Raw genomic sequence first — 17994 nt, 5'->3', positions numbered from 1 at the left:
CCGAGACTTCTGTATACGTCACAGAATACACAGATTTCTGCATACATCACAGTATACACAGAGACTGCTGCATACATCACAGAATACACAGAGACTGCTGTGTACATCACAGAATACACAGAGACTGCTGTGTACATCACAGAATACACAGAGACTGCTGCATACATCACATAGAATACACAGAGACTGCTGTATACATCACAGAATACACAGACTGCTGCACACGTCACAGAATACACAGACTGCTGCATACATCACATAGAATGCACAGTGACTGCTGAATATATCACAGAATACACAGACTGCTGAATACATCACAGAATACACAGAGACTGCTGCATACATCACAGAATACACAGACTGCTGCATACATCACAGAATACACAGACTGCTGCATACATCACAGAATACACAGAGACTGCTGCATACATCACAGAATACACAGAGACTGCTACATACATCACACAGAATACACAGAGACTGCTGCACACATCACAGAATACACAGAGGCTGCTGCATACATCACAGAATACACAGACTGCTGCATACATCACAGAATGCACAGAGACTGCTGTATACGTCACAGAATACACAGAGACTGCTGCATACATCACAAAATACACAGACACTGCTGTATGCGTCACAGAATACACAGAGACTGTAGTATACATCACAGAATACACAGAGACTGCTGCATACATCACAGAATACACAGAGACAGCTGCATACATCACAGAATACACAGACACTGCTGTATGCGTCACAGAATACATAGAGACTGCTGTATATGTCACAGAATACACAGAGACTGCTGCATACATCACAGTATACACAGAGACTGCTGCATACATCACAGAATACACAGACTGCTGCATACATCACAGAATACACAGAGGCTGCTGGATACATCACAGAATACACAGAGACTGCTGGATACATCACAGAATACACAGAGACTGCTGCATACATCACAGAATACACAGACACTGCTGTATGCATCACAGAATACACAGAGACTGCTGTATACGTCACAGAATACACAGAGACTGCGGCATACATCACAGAATACACAGAGACTTCTGTATACGTCACAGAATACACAGAGACTTCTGTATACGTCACAGAATACACAGAGACTGCTGTTTACATCACATAGAATACACAGACTGCTGTATACATCACATAGAATACACAGAGACTGCTGTATACATCACAGAATACACCGACTGCTGTATAAATCACAGAATACACAGAGACTGCTGCATACATCACATAGAAGACACAAAGACTGCTGCACACATCACATAGAATACACAGAGATTGCTGCATACATCACAGAATACACAGAGACTGCTGCATACATCACACAGAATACTCAGAGACTGCTACACATATCACAGAATACACAGACTGCTGCATACATCACAGAATACACAGACTGCTGCATACATCACAGAATACACAGAGACTGCTGCATACATCACAGAATACACAGAGACTGCTGTATGCGTCACAGAATACACAGACTGCTGCATAGGTCACAGAATACACAGACTGCTGCATAAGTCACAGAATACACAGAGACCGCTGCTTACATCACAGAATATACAGAGACTGCTGTATACATCACAGAATACACAGAGACTGCTGCATACATCACAGTATTCACAGAGACTGCTGCATACATCACAGTATACACAGAGACTGCTGCATACATCACAGAATACACAGACTGCTACATACATCACATAGAACACACTGAGACTGCTGCATACAACCCAGAATACAGAGACTGCTGCATACATCACATAGAATACACAGAGACTGCTGTATACATCACAGAATACACAGAAACTGCTGCATACATCACATAGAATACACAGAGACTGCTGCATACATCACAATACACAGAGACTGCGGCATACATCACATAGAATACACTGAGATTGCTGATACATCACAGAATACACAGAGACTGCTGCATACATCACAGAATACAGACTGCTGTATGCATCACAGAATACACAGAGACTGCTGTATACATCACATAATAAATAGAGACTGCTGCATACATCACAGAATACACAGAGACTGCTGCATACATCACACAGAATACACAGAGACTGCTGCATACATCACAGAATGCACAGAGACTGCTGCATACATCACAGAATACACAGAGACTGCTGCATACATCACACAGAATACACAGAGACTGCTGCATACATCACAGAATACACAGAGACTGCCGCATACATCACAGAATACACAGACTGCTGCAAACATCACAGAATGCACAGAGACTGCTGCATACATCACATAGAATACACTGAGACTGTTGTATGCATCAAATAGGAGATGCTGAAACTGCTGTATACAGTACATCACATAGCACACACCCTAGACTGCTGTATATATTTTACATAAGAGACACTGAGACTGCTGTAAACACCACATAGCATACACTGAGACTGCTGTATATATTACATAGGATACACGGAGACTGCTGTATACATCATATTGGATACACGGAGACTGCTGTGGACACATAGAATGCATTGAAATTGCTGTATACATCACATTGGTGACATTGAGACTGCTGTATACATCATATAGGTGACAGACTGCTGGATACTTCACATAGGTGACCCACACTTCTGTAGACATCACATAGGATACACTGAGACTGCTGTATGTATCACATAGGATACACAGAGACTGCTGTATGTATCACATAGGATACACAGAGACTGCTGTATGTATCACATAGGATACACAGAGACTGCTGTTTACATAAAATGGTCCCATCTCTGGAATTCATCCAAAGCCTGGAGATGGGGAAGATGAAAGACTACCGCCCACCCAGCGCAGGGTGCCCAGAGGAGATGATCCTCTGCCATGTCCAATACAGAATATAAGAGCACGAACTCTCCCCAAAAAAACATCTTGACACTGGAACTGGCCAGCATCGGACTTAGTACATCCCGGTGTGCAGAGGGGCGGTGCTGTGCATGCGAGCGCTCAGTGCCAATATGGAAAGAATTTAAAGAACCTATTTGGAATCTGCCCTGGTGGAGAGAGAGACTGCTGCATAAATCACAGAATACACAGAGACTGCTGCATAAATCACAGAATACACAGAGACTGCTGCATACATCACATAGAATACACATAGACTGCTGTATACATCACAGAATACATAGAGACTGCTGCATACATCACAGAATACACAGAGACTGCTGCATACATCACATAGAATACACAGAGACTGCTGTAGACATCACACAAACAATGCTCACTGAAGTGACACACATGCATCACTGTACATACAGAAAGTCATCCTGTGTGTTATCATTGAATGTCCCGCAGAGACCGGTGGTGTCATCTTTCCAGCGTCCGTCCACTTGTAGGTAAAGTCGCAGACCATCCCGATCATACAACAGCTGCAGCCCCACCGCTGTCTTCACTTGTACAAACACCGAGGATAAATGTCTGATCTCAAACATGTCTGTAACGAAAGCAAAGATAAGAATGACCAATGGCAACCCTCACACCATCTATATACACATACCCCATCCATATACACACCATCTATATACACATACCCCATCCATATACACACCATCTATATACACATACCCCATCCATATACACACCATCTATATACACATACCCCATCCATATACACACCATCTATATACACATACCCCATCCATATACACACCATCTATATACACATACCCCATCCATACACACACACCATCTATATACACATACCCCATCCATATACACACACCATCTATATACACATACCCCATCCATACACACACACCATCTATATACACATACCCCATCCATACACACACACCATCTATATACACATACCCCATCCATACACACACACCATCTATATACACATACCCCATCCATATACACACCATCTATATACACATACCCCATCCATACACACACCATCTATATACACATACCCCATCCATACACACACCATCTATATACACATACCCCATCCATATACACACCATCTATATACACATACCCCATCCATACACACACACCGTCTATATACACATACCCCATCCATACACACACACCATCTATATACACATACCCCATCCATATACACACCATCTATATACACATACCCCATCCATACACACACCATCTATATACACATACCCCATCCATACACACACCATCTATATACACATACCCCATCCATATACACACCATCTATATACACATACCCCATCCATACACACACACCATCTATATACACATACCCCATCCATACACACACACCATCTATATACACATACCCCATCCATATACACACCATCTATATACACATACCCCATCCATATACACACACCATCTATATACACATACCCCATCCATATACACACCATCTATATACACATACCCCATCCATATACACACCATCTATATACACATACCCCATCCATATACACACCATCTATATACACATACCCCATCCATACACACACCATCTATATACACATACCCCATCCATATACACACCATCTATATACACATACCCCATCCATACACACACACCATCTATATACACATACCCCATCCATACACACACCATCTATATACACATATCCCATCCATATACACACACCATCTATATACACATACCCCATCCATATACACACACCATCTATATACACATACCCCATCCATACACACACACCATCTATATACACATACCCCATCCATACACACACCATCTATATACACATATCCCATCCATATACACACACCATCTATATACACATACCCCATCCATATACACACCATCTATATACACATACCCCATCCATATACACACCATCTATATACACATACCCCATCCATACACACACACCATCTATATACACATACCCCATCCATATACACACCATCTATATACACATATCCCATCCATACACACACACCATCTATATACACATAACCTATCCATACACACACCATCTATATACACATACCCCATCCATATACACACCATCTATATACACATACCCCATCCATACACACACACCATCTATATACACATACCCCATCCATACACACACACCATCTATATACACATACCCCATCCATACACACACCATCTGTATACACATACCCCATCCATACACACACACCATCTATATACACATACCCCATCCATACATACACACCATCTATATACACATACCCCATCCATACACACACACCATCTATATACACATACCCCATCCATACACACACACCATCTATATACACATACCCCATCCATACACACACACCATCTATATACACATACCCCATCCATATACACACCATCTATATACACATACCCCATCCATACACACACACCATCTATATACACATACCCCATCCATATACACACCATCTATATACACATACCCCATCCATACACACACACCATCTATATACACATACCCCATCCATATACACACCATCTATATACACATACCCCATCCATACACACACACCATCTATATACACATACCCCATCCATACACACACCATCTATATACACATACCCCATCCATACACACACACCATCTATATACACATACCCCATCCATACATACACACCATCTATATACACATACCCCATCCATACACACACACCATCTATATACACATACCCCATCCATACACACACACCATCTATATACACATACCCCATCCATACACACACACCATCTATATACACATACCCCATCCATATACACACCATCTATATACACATACCCCATCCATACACACACACCATCTATATACACATACCCCATCCATATACACACCATCTATATACACATACCCCATCCATACACACACACCATCTATATACACATACCCCATCCATATACACACCATCTATATACACATACCCCATCCATACACACACACCATCTATATACACATACCCCATCCATATACACACCATCTATATACACATACCCCATCCATACACACACACCATCTATATACACATACCCCATCCATATACACACCATCTATATACACATACCCCATCCATACACACACCATCTATATACACATACCCCATCCATACACACACCATCTATATACACATACCCCATCCATACACACACACCATCTATATACACATACCCCATCCATACACACACCATCTATATACACATACCCCATCCATACACACACACCATCTATATACACATACCCCATCCATACACACACACCATCTATATACACATACCCCATCCATACACACACCATCTATATACACATACCCCATCCATACACACACACCATCTATATACACATACCCCATCCATACATACACACCATCTATATACACATACCCCATCCATACACACACACCATCTATATACACATACCCCATCCATACACACACACCATCTATATACACATACCCCATCCATACACACACACCATCTATATACACATACCCCATCCATATACACACCATCTATATACACATACCCCATCCATACACACACACCATCTATATACACATACCCCATCCATATACACACCATCTATATACACATACCCCATCCATACACACACACCATCTATATACACATACCCCATCCATATACACACCATCTATATACACATACCCCATCCATACACACACACCATCTATATACACATACCCCATCCATACACACACACCATCTATATACACATACCCCATCCATACACACACCATCTATATACACATACTCCATCCATACACACACACCATCTATATACACATACCCCATCCATACACACACACCATCTATATACACATACCCCATCCATACACACACCATCTATATACACATACCCCATCCATGCACACACCATCTATATACACATACCGCATCCATACACACACACCATCTATATACACATACCCCATCCATACACACACCATCTATATACACATACCCCATCCATACACACACACACCATCTATATACAAATACCCCATCCATACACACACACCATCTATATACACATACTCCATCCATACACACACACCATCTATATACACATACCCCATCCATACACACACACCATCTATATACACATACCCCATCCATACACACACCATCTATATACACATACCCCATCCATGCACACACCATCTATATACACATACCCCATCCATACACACACACCATCTATATACACATGCCCCACCCATACACACACACCATCTATATACAAATACCCCATCCATACACACACACACCATCTATATACAAATACCCCATCCATACACACACACCATCTATATACACATACCCCATCCATACACACACACCATCTATATACACATACCCCATCCATACATACACACCATCTATATACACATACCCCATCCATACACACACACCATCTATATACACATACCCCATCCATACACACACACCATCTATATACACATACCCCATCCATACACACACCATCTATATACACATACCCCATCCATACACACACACCATCTATATACACATACCCCATCCATACACACACACCATCTATATACACATACCCCATCCATACACACACACCATCTATATACACATACCCATCCATCACACACACACCATCTATATACACATACCCCATCCATGCACACACCATCTATATACACATACCCCATCCATACACACACATCATCTATATACACATACCCCATCCATACACACACCATCTATATACACATACCCCATCCATACACACACATCATCTATATACACATACTCCATCCATACACACACACCATCTATATACACATACCCCATCCATACACACACACCATCTATATACACATACCCCATCCATACACACACCATCTACATACACATACCCCATCCATGCACACACCATCTATATACACATACCCCATCCATACACACACACCATCTATATACACATACCCCATCCATACACACACCATCTATATACACATACCCCATCCATACACACACACCATCTATATACACATACCCCATCCATACACACACACCATCTATATACACATACCCCATCCATACACACCACCATCTATATACACATACCCCATCCATACACACACACCATCTATATACACATACCCCATCCATGCACACACCATCTATATACACATACCCCATCCATACACACACCATCTATATACACATACCCCATCCATACACACACACCATCTATATACACATACCCCATCCATACACACACCATCTATATACACATACCCCATCCATACACACACACCATCTATATACACATACCCCATCCATACACACACACCATCTATATACACATACCCCATCCATACACACACCATCTATATACACATACCCCATCCATACCACACACCATCTATATACACATACCCCATCCATACACACACAACATCTATATACACATACCCCATCCATACACACACACCATCTATATACACATGCCCACCCATACACACACACCATCTATATACAAATACCCCATCCATACACACACATACCATCTATATACAAATACCCCATCCATACACACACACCATCTATATACACATACCCCATCCATACACACACCATCTATATACACATACCCCATCCATACACACACACCATCTATATACACATGCCCCACCCATACACACACACCATCTATATACAAATACCCCATCCATACACACACACACCATCTATATACAAATACCCCATCCATACACACACACCGTCTATATACACATACCCCATCCATACACACACACCATCTATATACACATACCCCATCCATACACACACACACCATCTATATACACATACCCCATCCATACACACACCATCTATATACACATACCCCATCCATACACACACACCATCTATATACACATACCCCATCCATACACACACACACCATCTATATACACATACCCCATCCATACACACACCATCTATATACACATACCCCATCCATACACACACACCATCTATATACACATACCCCATCCATACACACACACACCATCTATATACACATACCCCATCCATACACACCATCTATATACATATACCCCATCCATACACACACCATCTCTATACACATACCCCATCCATACACACACACCATCTATATACACATACCCCATCCATAAACACACCATCTATATACACATACCCCATCCATATACACACACCATCTATATACACATACCCCATCCATATACACACACCATCTATATACACATACCCCATCCATACACACCATCTATATACACATACCCCATCCATACACACACACCATCTATATACACATACCCCATCCATACACACACACCATCTATATACACATACCCCATCCATACACACACCATCTATATACACATACCCCATCCATACACACACACCATCTATATACACATACCCCATCCATACACACACATCATCTATATACACATACCCCATCCATACACACACACCATCTATATACACATACCCCATCCATACACACACCATCTATATACACATACCCCATCCATACACACACCATCTATATACACATACCCCATCCATACACACACACCATCTATATAGTCATACCCCATCCATACACCCACCATCTATATACACATGCCCCATCCATACACACACAACATCTATATACACATACCCCATCCATACGCACAATCATCTATATACACATGTCCCATCCATACACACACACACCATCTATATACACATACCCCATCCATACACACACAACATCTATATACACATAACCCATTCATACACACACCATCTATATACACATACCCCATCCATACACACACAACATCTATATACACATACCCCATCCATACACACACCATCTATATACACATGCCCCATCCATACACACACAACATCTATATACACATACCCCATCCATACGCACATCATCTATATACACATGCCCCATCCATACACACACACACCATCTATATACACATACCCCATCCATACACACACACCATCTATATACACATACCCCATCCATACACACACACCATCTATATACACATACCCCATCCATACAAACACACCATCTATATACACATACCCCATCCATAAACACACCATCTATAAACACATATCCCATCCATACACACACCATCTATATACACATACCCCATCCATACACACACACCATCTATATACACATACCCCATCCATACACACACACCATCTATATACACATACCCCATCCATACACACACACCATCTATATACACATACCCCATCCATGCACACACCATCTATATACACATACCCCATCCATACACACACATCATCTATATACACATACCCCATCCATACACACACCATCTATATACACATACCCCATCCATACACACACATCATCTATATACACATACTCCATCCATACACACACACCATCTATATACACATACCCCATCCATACACACACACCATCTATATACACATACCCCATCCATACACACATAATCTATATACACATACCCCATCCATACACACACCATCTATATACACATACCCCATCCATACAAACACACCATCTATATACACATACCCCATCCATAAACACACCATCTATAAACACATATCCCATCCATACACACACCATCTATATACACATACCACATCCATACACACACCATCTATATACACATACCCCATCCATACACACACCATCTATATACACATACCCCATCCATACACACACACCATCTATATACACATACCCCATCCATATACACACCATCTATATACACATACCCCATCCATACGCACATCATCTATATACACATGCCCCATCCCATACACACACACACCATCTATATACACATACCCCATCCATACACACACACCATCTGTATACACATACCCCATCCATACACACACACCATCTATATACACATACCCCATCCATACAAACACACCATCTATATACACATACCCCATCCATAAACACACCATCTATAAACACATATCCCATCCATACACACACCATCTATATACACATACCACATCCATACACACACCATCTATATACACATACCCCATCCATACACACACCATCTATATACACATACCCCATCCATACACACACACCATCTATATACACATACCCCATCCATACAAACACACCATCTATATACACATACCCCATCCATACACACACACCATCTATATACACATACCCCATCCATATACACACCATCTATATACACATATCCCATCCATACACACACCATCTATATTACACATACCCCATCCATACAAACACCATCTATATACACATACCACATCCATACACACACCATCTATATACACATACCCCATCCATACACACACCATCTATATACACATACCCCATCCATACACACACACCATCTATATACACATACCCCATCCATATACACACCATCTATATACACATACCCCATCCATACGCACATCATCTATATACACATGCCCCATCCATACACACACACACCATCTATATACACATACCCCATCCATACACACACACCATCTGTATACACATACCCCATCCATACACACACACCATCTATATACACATACCCCATCCATACAAACACACCATCTATATACACTATACCCCATCCATAAACACACCATCTATAAACACATATCCCATCCATACACACACCATCTATATACACATACCACATCCATACACACACCATCTATATACACATACCCATCCATACACACACCCATCTATATACACATACCCCATCCATACACACACACCATCTATATACACATACCCCATCCATATACACACCATCTATATACACATACCCCATCCATACGCACATCATCTATATACACATGCCCCATCCATACACACACACACCATCTATATACACATACCCCATCCATACACACACACCATCTGTATACACATACCCCATCCATACACACACACCATCTATATACACATACCCCATCCATACAAACACACCATCTATATACACATACCCCATCCATAAACACACCATCTATATACACATATCCCATCCATACACACACCATCTATATACACATACCACATCCATACACACACCATCTATATACACATACCCCATCCATACACACACCATCTATATACACATACCCCATCCATACACACACACCATCTATATACACATACCCCATCCATACAATACACACCATCTATATACACATACCCATCCATACACACACACCATCTATATACACAACCCCATCCATATACACACCATCTATATACACATATCCCATCCATACACACACCATCTATATACACATACCCCATCCATACACACACACCATCTATATACACATACCCCATCCATATACACACCATCTATATACACATAACCCATCCATACACACACACCATCTATATACACATACCCCATCCATACACACACACCATCTATATACACATACCCCATCCATATACACACCATCTATATACACATACCCCATCCATACATACACACCATCTATATACACATACCCCATCCATACACACACACCATCTATATACACATATCCCATCCATATACACACCATCTATATACACATACCCCCATCCATACACACACACCATCTATATACACATACCCCATCCATACACACACACCATCTATATACACATACCCCATCCATACACACACACCATCTATATACACATACCCCATCTATATACACATACCCCATCCATACACACACACCATCTATATACACATACCCCATCCATACATACACACCATCTATATACACATACCCCATCCATACACACACACCATCTATATACACATACTCCATCCATACACACACCATCTATATACACATACCCCATCCATACATACACACCATCTATATACACATACCCCATCCATACACACACACCATCTATATACACATACCCCATCCATCCACACACACCATCTATATACACATACCCCATCCATCCACACACACCATCTATATACACATACCCCATCCATATACACACCATCTATATACACATACCCCATCCATACACACACACCATCTATATACACATACCCCATCCATACACACACACCATCTATATACACATACCCCATCCATACACACACACCATCTATATACACATACCCTATCCATACACACACCATCTATATACACATACCCCATCCATACATACACACCATCTATATACACATACCCCATCCATACACACACACCATCTATATACACATACCCCATCCATACACACACCATCTATATACACATACCCATCCATACACACACACCATCTATATACACATACCCCATCCATACACACACACCATCTATATACACATACTCCATCCATACACACACCATCTATATACACATACCCCATCCATACACACACCATCTATATACACATACCCCATCCATACACACACATCTATATACACATACCCCATCCATATACACACACCATCTATATACACATACCCCATCCATACACACACCATCTATATACACATACCCCATCCATACACACACACCATCTATATACACATACCACATCCATACATACACACCATCTATATACACATACCCCATCCAAACACAAACACCATCTATATACACATACCCCATCCATACACACACACCATCTATATACACATACCCCATCCATACATACACACCATCTATATACACATACCCCATCCATACACACACACCATCTATATACACATACCCCATCCATATACACATACCCCATCCATACACACACACCATCTATATACACATACCCCATCCATACACACACACCATCTATATACACATACCCCATCCATACACACACCATCTAAATTCACATACCCCATCCATACACACACACCATCTATATAAACATACCCCATCCATACACACACACCATCTATATACACATACCCATCATACAAAACACAACTATATTACACATACTCCATCCATACACACACACCATCTATATACACATACCCCATCCATACACACACACCATCTATATACACATACCCCATCCATACACACACACCATCTATATACACATACCCCATCCATACACACACCATCTATATGCACATACCCCATCCATACACACACACCATCTATATACACACACACCATCTATATACACATACCCCATCCATACACACATAATCTATATACACATACCCCATCCATACACACACCATCTATATACACATACCCCATCCATACACACACACCATCTATATACACATACCCCATCCATACACACACACCATCTATATACACATACCCCATCCATACACACACACCATCTATATACACATACCCCATCCATACAAACAAACCATCTATATACACATACCCCATCCATACACACACCATCTATATACACATACCCCATCCATACACACACCATCTATATACACATACCCCATCCATACACACACACCATCTATATACACATACCCCATCCATACACACACACCATCTATATACACATACCCCATCCATACACACACACCATCTATATACACATACCCCATCCATACAAACACACCATCTATATACACATACCCCATCCATACACACACCATCTATATACACATACCCCATCCATACACACACACCATCTATATACACATACCCCATCCATACACACACACCATCTATATACACATACCCCATCCATACACACACACCATCTATATACACATACCCTATCCATACACACACCATCTATATACACATACCCCATCCATACATACACACCATCTATATACACATACCCCATCCATACACACACACCATCTATATACACATACCCCATCCATACACACACCATCTATATACACATACCCCATCCATACACACACACCATCTATATACACATACCCCATCCATACACACACACCATCTATATACACATACTCCATCCATACACACACCATCTATATACACATACCCCATCCATACACACACCATCTATATACACATACCCCATCCATACACACACCATCTATATACACATACCCCATCCATATACACACACCATCTATATACACATACCCCATCCATACACACACCATCTATATACACATACCCCATCCATACACACACACCATCTATATACACATACCACATCCATACATACACACCATCTATATACACATACCCCATCCAAACACAAACACCATCTATATACACATACCCCATCCATATACACACCATCTATATACACATACCCCATCCATACATACACACCATCTATATACACATACCCCATCCATACATACACACCATCTATATACACATACCCCATCCATACACACACACCATCTATATACACATACCCCATCCATATACACATACCCCATCCATACACACACACCATCTATATACACATACCCCATCCATACACACCACACCATCTATATACACATACCCCATCCATACACACACCATCTAAATTCACATACCCCATCCATACACACACACCATCTATATAAACATACCCCATCCATACACACACACCATCTATATACACATACCCCATCTATATACACATACTCCATCCATACACACACACCATCTATATACACATACCCCATCCATACACACACACCATCTATATACACATACCCCATCCATACACACACACCATCTATATACACATACCCCATCCATACACACACCATCTATATGCACATACCCCATCCATACACACACACCATCTATATACACACACACCATCTATATACACATACCCCATCCATACACACATAATCTATATACACATACCCCATCCATACACACACCATCTATATACACATACCCCATGCATACACACACACCATCTATATACACATACCCCATCCATACACACACACCATCTATATACACATACCCCATCCATACACACACACCATCTATATACACATACCCCATCCATACAAACAAACCATCTATATACACATACCCCATCCATACACACACCATCTATATACACATACCCCATCCATACACACACCATCTATATACACATACCCCATCCATACACACACACCATCTATATACACATACCCCATCCATACACACACACCATCTATATACACATACCCCATCCATACACACACACCATCTATATACACATACCCCATCCATACAAACACACCATCTATATACACATACCCCATCCATACACACACCATCTATATACACATACCCCATCCATACACACACCATCTATATACACATACCCCATCCATACACACACACCATCTATATACACATACCCCATCCATACACACACACCATCTATAACACATACCCCATCCATATACACACACCATCTATATACACATACCCCATCCATACACACACACCATCTATATACACATACCCCATCCATACACACACCATCTATATACACATACCCCATCCATACACACACACCATCTATATACACATACCCCATCCATACACACACACCATCTATATACACATACCCCATCCATGCTCACACACCATCTATATACACATACCCCATCCATACACACACACACCATCTATATACACATATCCCATCCATACACACACACCATCTATATACACATACCCCATCCATACACACACACCATCTATATACACATACCCCATCCATACACACACCATCTATATACACATACCCCATCCATACACACCATCTATATACACATACCCCATCCATACACACACACCATCTATATACACATACCCCATCCATGCACACACACCATCTAAATACACATACCCCATCCATACACACACACCATCTATATACACATACCCCATCCATACACACACACCATCTGTATACACATGACCCATCCATACACACACACCATCTATATACACATACCACATCCATGCACACACCATCTATATACACATACCCCATCCATACACACACACCATCTATATACACATACCCCATCCATATACACACACACCATCTATATACACATACCCCATCCATACACACACCATCTATATACACATGCCCCATCCATACACACACACCATCTATATACACATACCCCATCCATATACACACACCATCTATATACACATACCCCATCCATACACACACCATCTATATACACATACCCCATCCATACACACACCATCTATATACACATATCCCATCCATACACACACACCATCTATATACACATACCCCATCCATACACACACACCATCTATATACACATACCCCATCCATACACACACCATCTATATACACATACCCCATCCATACACACACACCATCTATATACACATACCCCATCCATACACACACACCATCTATATACACATACCCCATCCACACACACACCATCTATATACACATACCCCATCCATACACACACCATCTATATACACATACCCCATCCATACACACACACCATCTATATACACATACTCCATCCATACACACACACCATCTATATACACATACCCCATCCATACACACACACCATCTATCTACACATACCCCATCCATACACACACACCATCTATATAAACATACCCAATCCATACACACACACCATCTATATACACATACCCAATCTATATACACATACCCCATCCATACACACACACCATCTATATACACATACCCCATCCATACACACACACCATCTATATACACATACCCCATCCATACACACACCATCTATATAAACATACCCAATCCATACACACACACCATCTATATACACATACCCCATCTATATACACATACCCCATCCATACACACACACCATCTATATACACATACCCCATCCATACACACACACCATCTATATACACATACCCCATCCATACACAC

General features: G+C 41.1%; 1 protein-coding gene across 1 annotated transcript in view; it reads right to left on the bottom strand.

Annotated features, from left to right (window-relative positions):
• The window catches only part of OTOG (otogelin), a 650929-nt gene that overhangs the window by 501252 nt on the left and 131683 nt on the right, over window positions 1-17994 (bottom strand). The window contains exon 14 of the mRNA XM_073657941.1: window positions 3331-3508. Within this exon, the coding sequence (XP_073514042.1) occupies window positions 3331-3508 (178 nt within the window). The remainder of the gene's footprint in view (window positions 1-3330; window positions 3509-17994) is intronic.

The sequence above is a fragment of the Phyllobates terribilis genome, unplaced genomic scaffold (genome assembly GCF_046119375.1).
Source record: "Phyllobates terribilis strain yellow unplaced genomic scaffold, ASM4611937v1 Scaffold_13__5_contigs__length_258822181, whole genome shotgun sequence".
NCBI lineage: Eukaryota > Metazoa > Chordata > Amphibia > Anura > Dendrobatidae > Phyllobates > Phyllobates terribilis.
This window is presented reverse-complemented; position numbering and strand designations above follow the sequence as displayed.